Source organism: Heterodontus francisci, chromosome 5 (assembly GCF_036365525.1).
Source record: "Heterodontus francisci isolate sHetFra1 chromosome 5, sHetFra1.hap1, whole genome shotgun sequence".
Classification (NCBI taxonomy): domain Eukaryota; kingdom Metazoa; phylum Chordata; class Chondrichthyes; order Heterodontiformes; family Heterodontidae; genus Heterodontus; species Heterodontus francisci.
Window position 1 is genome coordinate 120514908 of NC_090375.1, and position 15647 is coordinate 120530554.

Genomic DNA, 15647 nt, shown 5'->3' on the forward strand with positions numbered 1-15647 from the left:
TAAATCGGAGTTATTCTGACATCAGCCAGTAGTGTATCATGGGTGATATCAGATCAGCTGCCCATTATACACTATTGCCTGAAGTCAAAATTACCCCCATGAATGGGCAAAACTGTGGCAAGTGGAGTTTAATGTGAGGAAATGTGAGGTCATCCACTTTGGGTCTGTGACAGATGCATTATAAGCTTTCTTAATGGTGGTGTATTTTCTTAATGGTGAGGGACCAGGAGTTGTGGAGGAGCAAAGGGATTTAGGTGTCTATCTGCACAAAGAACAGCTAGGCGTTGCGCAAACGACTACTGGCAACACCTATGCAGCCATATTCAGCTGGCCTCAGACACCGGAAACATCAGAGGAATGTATGATGGCATGAAGAGAGCTCTTGGGCCAACCATCAAGAAGATCACCCCCCTCAAATCTAAATCGGGGGACATAATCACTGACCAACGCAAACAGATGGACCGCTGGGTTGAGCACTACCTAGAACTGTACTCCAGGGAGAATGCTGTCACTGAGACTGCCCTCAATGCAGCCCAGCCTCTACCAGTCATGGATGAGCTGGACATACAGCCAACCAAATCGGAACTCAGTGATGCCATTGATTCCCTAGCCAGCGGAAAAGCCCCTGGGAAGGACAGCATTACCCCTGAAATAATCAAGAGTGCCAAGCCTGCTATACTCTCAGCACTACATGAACTGCTATGCCTGTGCTGGAACGAGGGAGCAGTACCCCAGGACATGCGCGATGCCAACATCATCACCCTCTATAAAAACAAAGGTGACCGCGGTGACTGCAACAACTACCGTGGAATCTCCCTGCTCAGCATAGTGGGGAAAGTCTTTGCTCGAGTCGCTCTGAACAGGCTCCAGAAGCTGGCCGAGCGCGTCTACCCTGAGGCACAGTGTGGCTTTCGTGCAGAGAGATCGACTATTGACATGCTGTTCTCCCTTCGTCAGATACAGGAGAAATGCCGTGAACAACAGATGCCCCTCTACATTGCTTTCATTGATCTCACCAAAGCCTTTGACCTCGTCAGCAGACGTGGTCTCTTCAGACTACTAGAAAAGATCGGATGTCCACCAAAGCTACTAAGTATCATCACCTCATTCCATGACAATATGAAAGGCACAATTCAACATGGTGGCTCCTCATCAGAGCCCTTTCCTATCCTGAGTGGTGTGAAACAGGGCTGTGTTCTCGCACCCACACTTTTTGGGATTTTCTTCTCCCTGCTGCTTTCACATGCGTTCAAATCCTCTGAAGAAGGAATTTTCCTCCACACAAGATCAGGGGGCAGGTTGTTCAACCTTGCCCGTCTAAGAGCGAAGTCCAAAGTACGGAAAGTCCTCATCAGAGAACTCCTCTTTGCTGACGATGCTGCTTTAACATCTCACACTGAAGAATGCCTGCAGAGTCTCATCGACAGGTTTGCGTCTGCCTGCAATGAATTTGGCCTAACCATCAGCCTCAAGAAAACGAACATCATGGGGCAGGATGTCAGAAATGCTCCATCCATCAATATTGGCGACCACGCTCTGGAAGTGGTTCAAGAGTTCACCTACCTAGGCTCAACTATCACCAGTAACCTGTCTCTAGATGCAGAAATCAACAAGCGCATGGGTAAGGCTTCCACTGCTATGTTCAGACTGGCCAAGAGAGTGTGGGAAAATGGCGCACTGACACGGAACACAAAAGTCCGAGTGTATCAGGCCTGTGTCCTCAGTACCTTGCTCTACGGCAGCGAGGCCTGGACAACGTATGCCAGCCAAGAGCGACGTCTCAATTCATTCCATCTTCGCTGCCTTCGGAGAATACTTGGCATCAGGTGGCAGGACTATATCTCCAACACAGAAGTCCTTGAAGCGGCCAACATCCCCAGCTTATACACACTACTGAGTCAGCGGCGCTTGAGATGGCTTGGCCATGTGAGCCGCATGGAAGATGGCAGGATCCCCAAAGACACATTGTACAGCGAGCTCGCCACTGGTATCAGACCCACCGGCCGTCCATGTCTCCGTTATAAAGACGTCTGCAAACGCGACATGAAATCGTGTGACATTGATCACAAGTCGTGGGAGTCAGTTGCCAGCATTCGCCAGAGCTGGCGGGCAGCCATAAAGACAGGGCTAAATTGTGGCGAGTCGAAGAGACTTAGTAGTTGGCAGGAAAAAAGACAGAGGCGCAAGGGGAGAGCCAACTGTGCAACAGCCCCAACAAACAAATTTCTCTGCAGCACCTGTGGAAGAGCCTGTCACTCCAGAATTGGCCTTTATAGCCACTCCAGGCGCTGCTTCACAAACCACTGACCACCTCCAGGCGCGTATCCATTGTTTCTCGAGATAAGGAGGCCCAAAAGAATTTACACAAGTAACTAAAAGCTGGCACACAGGTACAAAAAGTAATCAAAAAGGTTAATGGAATGTTGGCCTTTATCTGAAGGGGGTTGAAATTTAGAAGTGAGGAAGTGATGAATTAGATGTAGATAGCCTTGGTCAGAGATCAGCAGGAATACAGTATTCAGTTTTGGGCACTGGCCTTGAAAGGAGTACAGAGCATAGACTAGAATGGTACGAGGGCTTAAAAGGTTGAATTAAGAAGACAGGATGCATAAATTTGGCTTATATTCCCTTTAATTTAAAAAGGTAGAAAGGTGACCTAATCGAAGTATTTCAAATCATAGGCTGGGATTTTACTAGCCCTCTGGAGACAGAATGGGAGGCGAGAGGTTTTGTAAAATGGTGGCAGAACGCATCAGGAGGGAAGCCCAACATCTTCCTGCTGCCAGGGAATATTTCAAAAGGTGGGAATGGCAGCAGTATGGCCACTGACCAGAGGCAGACGGCCAATTAATCCAATTAACTGGCCAATTAATGGCCATTTTACGCCCCCCCCACCGGCATTTTATGGTATTGGAACAGCCCCCTGTTTCATGGGGAGACCACTAGGTACATCGAGGCAACCTCCCAGAAGCTTGCCAAGTGGGGAAGACCTTCCTTCCCAGAGGCTCCATGTCCCACGGAGGGGCCCCGGGCAGCAATGACCACCCCTATGGCTCCGTGCCGCCACTGGAGGGTTCACCCAGCTGATCGCGAGGGCCGGCCTGGCCCCGGCATATTAAAAAAATTTCTCACTGACCCTTTGAAGGTGCCTCAACACGGAGGTGCCCTCTCCTTTTCCCGGGAGCCTCAGCAGCAGCCACCTCTATCAGTGGCACTGCTGAGCTGCCAGCCCTCTGATTGGGCTGGCATTTCGGAGTGGCGGACCTCCGTCCTTAATTGAACAGTGGTCCTGGAGGCAGCCTCTTGAATGGCTACCACTGGTAAAATCCCCTCCGTCCCGCCGTTAAACCACGCAGGCTCGGGACCCACGTCGTGTTGGTAAAATTCCCGCCATAGAATCAGACAACACAGGAGAAGGCCATTCCTCTGCTCTTTCCTGACTAATCTGATTGAATTTTTTGAAGAGGTGGCTGGAACAGTGGACAGGAGCATGTTATGTTATTTGTATGGACATGCAGAAGCAAGTGCCTCATAAGAGAGCTAAAGCTGAAGCACATGGAATTGAAGGCAAATTACTGACCAGGTTTGGAAACTTGCTGAGTGGCAGGAGACAGAGAGTAAGGATAATGGGCAGGTATTCTAATTGGCAGAATGTGACTAGTGGTGTCCAGCAAGGATCTGTGTTGGAGCCTCAACTACTCACTGTACTTGGGATAGAAAGTTACATATCCAAGTTTGCTGATGACACAAAGATAGGTGGCATTGTAAGCAGTGTAGATAGAAGCATAAAATTGCAAAGAGATATTGAAGATTAGTGAATGGGCAATTCTTTGACATATGGATTTCAATGCAGGCAAATGCAAGGTGATGATAGCGTTGTGGTAATGCTATTGGACTAGTTATTCAGAGGCCTGGACTAATGCTCTGGAGACACGAGTTCAAATCCCACCATGGCAACAGGTGGAATTTAAATGTAATTAATAATTCTGTAATAAAAAGCTAATCTAAGTAATGGCGACTATGAAACTATTAAATTGTTGTAAAAACCCATCTGCTTCACTAATGTCCTTGATGGAAATTTGCTGTCCTTACCCAGTCTGGCCTATATGTGAATCCAGATCCACAGCAATGTGGTTGTCTCTCAACTACCCTCTGAAATTACCACTCAGTTGTAACAAACCACTACAGAAAAGTCAAAAAATAAAACCGGATGGCCCACCAAGCATTGACTGAGGGACCAGAAACAACAAAGGCACACGCTGCCCAGTCAACCCAGCAAAGACGTCCTCACTAACATCTGGGGACTTGTGCCAAAATTGGGAAAGCTGTCTCACAGATACGTCAAGCTACCTACTGACTCACCAGATATACCATGACTCACTGAATCATACCTTCCAGCCAATATCTCAGAAACCTCCCTTACCATTTCTAGATATACCCTATCCCACCAGCAAGACAGACCTACCAGAGGTGGTAGCACAGTGGTATACAGCTGGGAGGGAATTGCCCTAAGAGACATGTTGAACACCACTTGGAAGAAGCACTGAGGGTGGCAAGGGCACAGAATATACACTGGGTGGGGGACTTCAATGTCTACCACCAACAGTGGCTCAGTACAAAAAACAAAGAACAGTACAGCACAGGAACAGGCCATTCGGCCCTCCAAGCCTGCGCCAATCTTGATGCCTGCCTAAACTAAAACCTTCTGCACTTCCGGGGACCGTATCCCTCTACTCCCATCCTATTCATGTATTTGTCAAGATGCCTCTTAAACCTCGCTATCGTACCTGCTTCCACCACCTTCCCTGGCAGCAAGTTCCAGGCACTCACCACCCTCTGTGTAAAGAACTTGCCTCGCACGTCCCCTCTAAACTTTGCCCTCGCACCTTAAACCTACGTCCCCTAGTAACTGACTCTTCCACCCTGGGAAAAAGCTTCTGACTATCCACTCTGTCCATGCTGCTCATAACTTTGTAAACTTCTATCATGTCGCCCCTCCACCTCCGTCGTTCCAGTGAAAACAACCCGAGTTTATCCAACCTCTCCTCATAGCTAATGCCCTCCAGACCAGGCAACATCCTGGTAAACCTCTTCTGTACCCTCTCCAAAGCCTCCAAGTACTTCTGGTAGTGTGGCGACCAGAATTGCACGCAATATTCTAAGTGTGGCCTAACTAAGGTTCTGTACAGCTGCACCATGACTTGCCAATTTTTATACTCTATGCCCCGACTGATGAAGACAAGCATGCCGTATGCCTTCTTGACTACCTTATCCACCTGCGTTGCCACTTTCAGTGACCTGTGGACCTGTACGCCCAGATCTCTCTGCCTGTCAATACTCCTAAGGGTTCTGCCATTTACTGTCTACTTCCCACCTGCATTAGACCTTCCAAAATGCTTTACCTCACATTTGTCCGAATTAAACTCCATCTGCCATTTCTCCGCCCAAGTCTCCAACCGATCTATATCCTGCTGTATCCTCTGACAATCCTCATCACTGTCCGCAACTCCACCAACCTTTGTGTCATCCGCAAACTTACTAATCAGACCAGCTATATTTTCCTCCAAATCATTTATATATACTACAAACAGCAAAGGTCCCAGCACTGATCCCTGCAGAACACCACTAGTCACATCCCTCCATTCAGAAAAGCACCCTTCCACTGCTACCTTCCGTCTTCTATGACCGAGCCAGTTCTGTATCCATCTTGCCAGCTCACCTCTGATCCTGTGTGACTTCATCTTTTGTACCAGTCTGTCATGAAGGACCTTGTCAAAGGCTTTACTGAAGTCCATATAGATAACATCCACTGCCCTTCCTTCATCAATCATTTTCGTCACTTCCCCAAAAAACTCAATCAAGTTAGTGAGACACAACCTCCCCTTCACAAAACCATGCTGCCTTTTGCTAATAAGTTCGTTTGTTTCCAAATGGAAGTAAATCCTATCTTGAAGAATCCTCCCTAATAATTTCCCTACCACTGACGTAAGGCTCACCGGCCTATAATTTCCTGGATTATCCTTGCTACCCTTCTTAAACAAAGGAACAACATTGGCTATTCTCCAGTCCTCTGGGGCCTCACCTGTAGCCAATGAGGATACAAAGATTTCTGTCAAGGCCCCAGCAATTTCTTCCCTTGCCTCCCTCAGTATTCTGGGGTAGATCCCATCAAGCCCTGGGGACTTATCTACCTTAATGCTTTGCAAGACGCCCAACACCTCCTCCTTTTTGATAATGACATGATGGAGACTATCTACACTCCCTTCCCTAGGCCCATCATCCACCAAGTCCTTCTCTTTGGTGAATACTGATGCAAAGTACTCATTTAGTACCTCGCCCATTTCCTCTGGCTCCACACATCGATTCCCTCATCTGTCCTTGAGTGGGCCAACCCTTTCCCTGGTTACCCTCTTGCTCTTTATATACGTATAAAAAGCCTTGGGATTTTCCTTAATCCTGTAGTAGCACCGCTAGTGACTGAGCTGCCTGAGTCCTGAAGGACATAGCTGCTAGACTGCGCCTGCGGCAAATGGTCAGGGAACCAACAAGGGAAAAAAATCTACTTCAGCTCACCTTCACCTGTCACAGATGCATCTGTCCATGACAGTATTGTAATGAGTGACCACTGCACAGTATTTGTGGAGACAAAGGCCTGTCTTGACACCAAGGATACCCTCCATCGTGTTGCATGGAACTACCATCATGCTAAATGGGATAGACTTAGAACAGGTCCAGCAGCTCAAAACTAGGCATTCTTGAGGCACTGTGGGCCATCAGCAGCAGCAGAACTATATTCAACCACAATCTGTAAACTCATGACTAAGCATATCCATCACTACCATTATCATCAAGCCAGGACAGCAGCTCTGGTTCAATGAGGAGTGCAGGACAGCATGCAAGGAGCAGCACCAGGGATACCTAAGAATGAGGTGCCAGCAGTGAAGCTGTAACACAGGACTACATACATGCTCAACAGAGGAAGCAGCATTCGATCAGCAGAGCAAAGCGATCCCACAACCAACGGATCAGATCTAAGTTCTGCAGTCCTGCCAGATCCAGTCATGAATGATGGTGGACAATTAAACAACTAACCAGAGGAGGAGGCTCCACAAACATCCCCATCCTCAATGATGGCGGAGCCCAGCACATCAGTGGAAAAGACAAGGCTGAAGCATTTGCAACCATCTTCAGCCAGAAATGTTGAGTGGATGATTCATCTCAGCCTCCTCCTGAGATCCCCAGCATCACAGATGCCAGTCTTCAGCCAATTTGGTTCACTCTACCTGATATCAAGTAACAGCTGAAGGCACTGGATACAGTAAATGCTATGAACCCAAACAACATCTCGGCTGTCGTACTGAAGAATTGTGCCCCACAACTAGCTGAGCCCCTCGCTAAGCTGTTCCAGTACAGCTACAATACTGGCACCGACTCAACAATGTTGGAAATTGCCCAGGTATGTACTGTCCACAAAAAGCAGGACAAATCCAATCTGGCCAAATACCGCCCGATCAGTCGACTCTCAATCATCAGCAAAGTGTTGGAATATCTCATTGACAATGCTATCAAGAGGCACTTACTCAGCAATAACCTGCTCACCGATGCTCAATTTGGGTTCTGCCAGGGCCACTCAGCTCCTGTCCTCTTACAGCTTTGGTCCAAACATGGATAAAAAAGCTGAATTCCAGAGTGAGGTGAGAGTGATTGCCCTTTACAACAAGGCAGCATTTGACTGAATGTGGCATCAAGGAGCCCTAGCAAAATTGAAGTCAATGGGAATCAGGGGAAAACTCTTCACTGGTTGGAGTCATACCTAGCATAAAGGAAGATGGTTGTGGTTGTTGAAGGCCAATCATCTTAGTCCCAGGACATCACTGCAGGAGTTCCTCAAGATAGTGTACTAGGCCCAACCATCTTCATCTGCTTCATCAATGACCTTTCCTGTAACATAAGGTCAGAAGTGGGATGGTCGCTGATGATTGCACAGTGTTCATTACCATTCGCGACTCCTCAGATACCAAAGCAATGCAGTAAGTCTTGACAACATTTCGGTTGGGCTAAAATATTCATGGCAAACAAGTGCCAGACCATCTCAAACAAGAGAGAGTTGAAACACATCTGCCCTTGAAGTTCCAATGGCATTACCATCACTGAATCCCCTACTATCAACCTCCTGGGGGATGCCATTGACCAGAAACCTATCTGGACCAGCCACATAAATACTGTGGCAAAGGCTGGGCACTCTGTGGCGAGTAACTCACCTACTGACTCCCCAAAGCCTGTTCACCATCTACAGGGCACAAATCAGAAATGTGATGGAATACTCTCCACTTGCCTGGATGAGTGCAACTCCAACAACGCTAAAGAAGCTCGACACCCTCCAGGACAAAGCCACAGATCGGCACCCATCCGCCAACTTAAACATTCACTCTCTTTAGCACTGGCGCACAGTGGCAACAGTGTGTACCATCTACAGGCTGCACTGCAAAACTTGCCTAGCCTCCTTATAGGAACATAGGAGCAGGAGTAGGCCATTCAGCCCATCAAGCCTGCTCTGCCATTCAATTAGATCATGGTTGATCATCTACCTCAACAATACTTTCCCATGCTATCCTCATATCCCTTGATGTCATTAGTATCCAGATATCTATAGAATTCTGTCCTGAACATGCTCAATGATTGAGCTTCCACAGCCCCCTGGGGTAGAGAATTCCAAAGATTCATCACCCTCTGAGTGGAGAAATTCCTCCTCATCTCAGTCTTAAATGGCCTACCCCTTATTCTGAGACTATGTCTCCTGGTTCTATACTCACCAGCCAGAGGAAACATCCTATCTACATCACCCTGTCATGCCCTGTAAGAATTTTGTAAGTTTCAATGAGATCACCTCTCGTTCTTCGACACTCAGAGAATACAAGCCCAATTTGCTCAATCTCTCCTCATAAGACAATCCTGTCATCCCAGGGATTTGGAGCCTCCGTTGCACTCCCTCTATGGCAAGTACATCCTTCCTTAGATAAGGAGACCAAAACTATACACAATTCTCTAGGTGTGGTCTCACCAAGACTCTATACAACTTTCAACAAGACTTCTTTACCCCTTTACTCCTGTACTCAGAACCCCCTGTGATGAAGACCAACATACCCTTTGCCTTCCTAATTGCTTGTTGCACCTACATGCTAGTTTTTAGTGACTCATGAACAAGGACACCCAGGTCCCTTTGGACATCAACACTTCCCAACCTCTCACCTTTTAAGAAATACTTTGCCTTTCTATTCTTCCTACCAAAGTGGATAATTTCACACTTATTCACATTATATTCCATCTGCCATGTTCTAGCCCATTCACTTAGCCTGTCCAAGTCCATTTGAAGCCTCCTTGCATCCTCCTCACAACTTATATTCCCAATTAGTTTTGTGTAATTAGCAAATTTGGAAATATTACATTTGGTCCCCACATCCAAGTCATTTATATAGATTGTGAACAGCTGTGGTCCCAGCACTGCTCCTTGTGGTTTCCCACCAGTAACAGCCTGCCATCCTGAGAATGACCCGTTTACTCCTACTCTCTGTTTTTCTCAATCCATACCAGCATATTACTCCCAATCCCATGTGTTTTAATTTTGTTTACTAACCTCCTATGAGAGACCTTATCAAAAGCCTTCTGAAAATCCAAATACACAACATCCACTGGTTCTCCTTTATCTATGCTACAAGTAACATCCTCAAAAAATTCCAACAGATTTGTCAAAGATGATTTACCTTTCCTAAATCCATGTTTACTCTGCCCAATCATATTATTTTCTAAATGTCTAGTTATCACATCCTTTAACAGCACCTTCCAAATTCATAGCCTCTACCATCTAGAAGGACAAGGGCAACAGATGCATGGAAAACCACCACTTGCATGTTCCCCTCCAAGTCACACACCACCCTGACTTGGAACTATGTTGCCGTTCCTTCACTGTCACTAGGTGAAAAACCTGGAGCTCCCTGTCTAACAGCACTGTGGGTGTACCTACACCACATGGACTGCAGCGATTCAAGAAGGAGGCTCAACATCACCTTCTCAAGGGCAATTAGGGATAGGCAACAAATGCTGTCTTTGCCAGCAATGCTCACATCCCATGAAACAATAAAAAAAAAAGTGAGGTCATCCGCCTTGGTGCTAACAAGGATAGAAGATGGTACCTTCCAAATGGTAAAAAACTAGAAACAGTGGATGTTCAAAGAGACTTGAGGTCCAGGTACATAGATTATTAAAATGTGATGAACAGGTACAGAAAATAATCAAAAAAGCTAATGAAATTCTAGCCTTGCTATCTAGAGGACTAGAATATAAGGGGTAGAAATCAATCTACAGCTATACAAAGCCCTGGTTAGACCACTCTGAGAGGACTGTGAGCAGTTCTGCGCATCGCATGTTAAGAAGGATGCATTGGCCTTGGAGGAAGTGCAGCGTAACTTTACAAGAATGATCATCTGGACCTGAAGGGTTAAATTATGAGGAGAAATTGCACAAAGTAGGGTTGTATTCCCTGGAATTTAGAAGGTTAAGGGGTGATGTGACCACTATTTTCAAGATATTAAGGGGAGCAAGTAGTGTATTAGATTAGAATATTACAGCGCAGTACAGGCCCTTCGGCCCTCGATGTAGATCAAGAGAAATTGTTTTCGCTAGTTGGGGAGTCTAAGACTAGGGGGCATAGTCCAAAATTAGACCCAGACCTTTCAGGAGTGAAATTAGGGGCTGAATTATATTCGCGTGCCGCGCTCTGCGGCGACGTGCTTTGAACTCAGCAGCCTTCCGACACGGAAGTGCCACCAAAGATTTAAATAGAGGGGGCAGAGCGGCCACCCCTGATGATGATGCTGTCCCCGGCAACAGCGTTCGCCATTTTTAAAGGGCTTCAAGCCCTTCACTTAAATTACAATGGTTAAAGTGCAAGATTTGAAAAAGTTTTGATAAAAATACTACGAACAATTCAAATCCCCTCTCCCACCCCCTCAGTGAATAATCAGAGTAATATTTGTCCAACTCCCCCAAAAACATTAAAGTTGCCATCACAACCTTCCCCCCTCCGAACTTTATTTTCTCTAACCTTCAAACCCTTCCCACCATCCCCTCACCCAATCACATTTGTTTTTGCTGCTCCTCCCCACCCCTCGCCCTGAAAATTTTATTCCTCCCCCCCACCAGGTTCTCACCCAAAGGATGAACAGCATTTGTAAAATCAGCTGCCGCCTGCAGGTACGTTTATTTGTCTATTATTTAGGTTCATTTTAATATGCAGATATGGGGGCTGGGGGGCGGGGCTGCACCGATGTCCCCCCAGCTGCTGGTAATATGCGGCTGGCCTTTCTCGATGTCGTGGATCGAGGCGGGCCTCTCCCCACAGAATTGTACCAGCCCACCTCCCCCCCCCGCCACGATTCGCGGCATCGAGGGGCTGGTAAGATTCAGACCTAGGAAACATTTCTATACACAAAGGGTGGTAGAAGTTTGGAACTCTCTTCCGCAAATGGCAATTAATGCAAGATAAATTGTCGATTTTAAATCTGAGAATGATAGGGTTTTGTTATCTAAAGATATTAAGGAACATGGGACAAAGGTGGGTATATGGAATTAGGTCACAGGTCAGCCATGATCTCACTGAATGGAGCCAAAAGGTTTGAGGGCTAAATGGCCTCCTCATAGAATAGTTACAGCACAGAAGGAGGCTATTTGGCCTGTCAAGCCCACACCGGCTATCAGCAAGAACCATTTAGCTAGTAACCACTCCCCTGCCCTTTCTGCACAGTCTCGCAAATTTTTTTCCTCCAAGTGCTTATCCAATTTCCTTTGAAAGGCATGATTAATTCCTCCTCCACCATCCTTTCAGGTAGTGCATTCCAGATCCTAACCACTCACTGTGCAAAAATGTTTTTCCTCATATCGCCTTTGCTTCTTTTGCCAATCACCTTAAATCTGTGTCTCTAGTTCCTGACGTTCCACCAATGGGAACAGTTTCTCTCTATCAACGCTGTCTAGACTCCACATGATTTTGAACACCTCTATTAATTCTCCTCTCAACTTTTTCTTCACTGAGAACAACCCCAGCTTCTGCAATCTATTCATGTAACTGAATTCCCCCATCCCTGGATTCATTCTCATAAATCACCGATTCTATCTCCCTTTCCAGCTACTGTCTCAGGCTGAACCAGACTGATTGCAACTCACCATCCTATTCGACCCTGCATTGAGCTGCTAATCCCATTCACTAGCCATTACAAAGATGCCTACTTCCACCTTCATATCTTTGCCCATCATAGCTCACCTACTGCCAAAATCCTTATTCATGCCTTTGTCATCTTGAGACTCAACTATGTAGTTTCCTGGCTGACCTCCAATCCTCCACTCTCTGTAAACTCTAATTCATCCAAAATTCTGCAGCCGTACCCTGCAACAGGTCTTACTCACCCCAATCCTCACTGACCTACTTTGGATCTCAGTCCTCCAAAGCCTCCAAGGTAAAATTCTCATCCTCGTGTTTAAATCACTTCAGAGCCTTTCCCCTCCCTCCGTCAGCTCCTCCAGCCCTGCAATCATCTCCCAACTCCCACAAATCTCCTTTCTTCTGACTCTAGCTTTTTGTGCTCTCTCCCACACTGCCGCTCCAAAATTGGCAGTTGTGCCTTCAGCCGTCCAGGCCCCATGCCCTAGAATTTTCTCCCGCCACACCTCTGCCTCTTTGCCTTCCTTTCTTCCTTTCAGGGTCTCCTTAAAACCCATCTCTTTGACCAATCTTTTTTCACCACTCTTAATATATTCTTGTTTGTGTCATGATCCATTTTTGTCTGATAATACCTTGGAACTTTTTTCCAGGTTAAAGGCACTATAAAAATGCAAGTTGTTGTGTGCGTTGCTAAAGATTTTAACTTAATCTGCAGCTACAATTGTTACTGTTAGCGCAATTTTGGTGTTCCCTGCTGAATTTAGCACTCCTGCAGTGGATGTTTGGCTTATATGTTCACGTTAAACTCTCTGCCTGAAGCATATGGCTCATGACAGTATTCTGCTACCAAATGGAATGAAGAAGCTGGCTGTTAGCATTCATTGTGATACTTTGATTTGTTCCATGGAAAAGCATAAATACACAGAAGTTACAATATAGATATAGGACATTCAGCCCAACCCGTCCATGTCAGTGTACCTTCCACGCAAGCAAATAATCCGAATCACTCTGTTCCCAAAAACCCTTCACCCCCTATTCCTTTATCAACCTCGCCAATCTGATCTTGAACTTTAACACAGATTCTGCCTCAACCAGTAACCCTGGAAGTGAATTTGACTGTCTTCCAACTTCCCTCCATAAATAAGGACTTCCTGCTTTCTGTTCTAAATCTCTCATTTAATCTTGGCAGCTGTGCCTTCAGCCATCTAGGCCCTTGCTCTAGAATTTTCTCCCAACACCCCCCTGCCTCTTTACCTTCACATTCAATCTTGTATCTATGGTTCCCCATTCTAGATCCCTCAATTACAGGAAATAGTCTGCTTCTATCTACCCAGTCCTATCCTTCCACAATTGAAATACTTCTAGCATATTGCTCTGTAATCAAAAAAAATCAGGTCTTTCTTCATATTTGTATATTCTCACAGCAGGCAGCATCCTAGGATTCTACATTGTACCTCTCAAACAGCCCAAAGACTGTTTAGTTTAAGACTGTGGTAACTGCTACAAAAGGCTATTGGTTATGAATTCCAGTTGTTGTATGTGCTACTGTTAGTCTTAAGCTCTGCATTTCCTAACTCTATTTTTCAAATACATTTAATTAATTGTTTTAGCCTCCCAAATATCCAGACTATGAAATGTTATCACCTATTTGAAGTCAGAGTGGGAACATTGCAGAAGGCTACATGTAATCTAGTAGCAGTATCATAATTGGATAATTGTTAATTCTTGGGTCCAAACACTGTGAGAGTAAAAAATGAAAAGATGCAGACACCAAATTATAAGAGAAATTATCCAGATTTGGAAACTTTCATCACTTTGTTGAATGAGTAAACCATGCAGAAGAAGCTGTATATTTAACAAATGCGTATGTCAGTCCTACATTTAAGGAACATAAAACATATACAAAACTACGAGATTCACTGGGTTCTACAGTATTCCCAGTGCCATCAGACATTACTCATTTGTATTTAAATTTATTCCCCCCCCCCATCTGCAATTCCAGCCCCCTTTTCCTGGCGACATTGATTCAACAACAACAACTTATATTTAAATAGCACTTTTAACATTATAAATTGTCCCAGGGCACTTTATAGGACCATTATTAAAAAAGTATGACACAGAGCCACGAAAGGATATATTAGGTCAGAAGACCAAAAGCTTGGTCAAAGAGGTAGGTTTTAAGGAGTGTCTTAAAGGAGGACAATGAGGTGGAGAGGTGTAGGGAGGGCATTCGAGAACTTGGGGCGAGGCAACTGAAGGTGTGGCCAACATGGTGGAGCTATTAAAATCAGAGATGTACAAGAGGCCAAAATTAGAGGAGCACAGATACCTTGGAGGGATATGGGGCTGGAGGAGATTACAGAGATTGGGAAGATTCTTGTAAGGTTACAGTTCCACAGTAGACACCCGAATCCTGCCATCCCACCACCCCTCCCCTCCCACCATAACTCACATCAGTGGCCCTTTTTCACGTATATGCTAAGACATGTTGGCTGACTGATTACTTGATTGTGATTAATAATGCAGCCGAGCCTGATAATACCCTCAGTCTGATATCCATCTAAATGGATAGTCCAGCAGAATAAAATCAGAAATCGAAATCCTGGCTGATTTTTCTCGTCCCCAACCCAATGCACTGAGTCTAATCATAGTCCATACTGCTTCTTGGCTGAGATCAGCAAGTTTGAGACCTACTGACCTCTATGGCTTCATGTTGGACTTGGTGCATTAACCCACTAGGCAATCAGGACAGTTCCTACTAATATCCTCATACACAAAAAACAACAAAATTCTATTTGAAACTGCCCATAGGGTTGTAAGGTGATGTCGTCAAAATCGTTTTTCGTAATACTTGTAGTAGCAGGAAAGCCCAGAGGGAATACTTTTTGTTAAATAACTTCCCTTTTTTGTTGAGTTAAAAAAACTTCTCATTGAATATATGAGACCTGAGAGCAGCTCTGGAGTGGCTGTCAGGCCATGATTCTGTTATTTTCTATAGAGCCTCCCCAGGCTGCATGGCGGCACCGATCATCAACTACATCAACAGAGCAGTCTGGATACTAGCGTTTCAAAGCAGGTAAGATTTAGGTTTTTACAAAAATATCAAACAAAGTTCTTCTGAGACTATTGTTTTACTTTGAAAAATTGGGTAGTACGTTGGAGAAAAAATCTCACTCTAGACTACTCTTTCTCTTTAAACTGAATGTACAGTTTGGGTTTCATATTCTGCAATTGGATGAAAATCTTAACATATATAACATATCTTATAACATATAAATATAAAAGCTATATAAAATATTGGTAAATTTACAAAATATATTTACAAAATAGGAATATATTATAAAATACACAAACATTTGTTTCCTACTTTAGGTGCAGAATTATACAAAACTAGATCAGAGCAACATAACTCTTGCCATCTAAAAAGTATATT

At 45.2% G+C, this 15647-nt stretch overlaps 1 protein-coding gene across 18 annotated transcripts in view; it reads right to left on the reverse strand.

The window, feature by feature from the left end:
• The window catches only part of eya1 (EYA transcriptional coactivator and phosphatase 1), a 274463-nt gene that overhangs the window by 218571 nt on the left and 40245 nt on the right, over positions 1–15647 (reverse strand). Inside the window, exon 1 of one of the 18 annotated variants that reach the window (XM_068032013.1) lies at positions 7814–7855. The exons of the other annotated variants lie outside the window; for them this stretch is intronic. Coding sequence (XP_067888114.1) covers positions 7814–7820 — 7 coding nt within the window. The 5' untranslated portion in view covers positions 7821–7855. Of the gene's footprint in view, positions 1–7813; positions 7856–15647 lie in introns of those variants that run through there. 18 annotated transcript variants of the gene reach the window in all.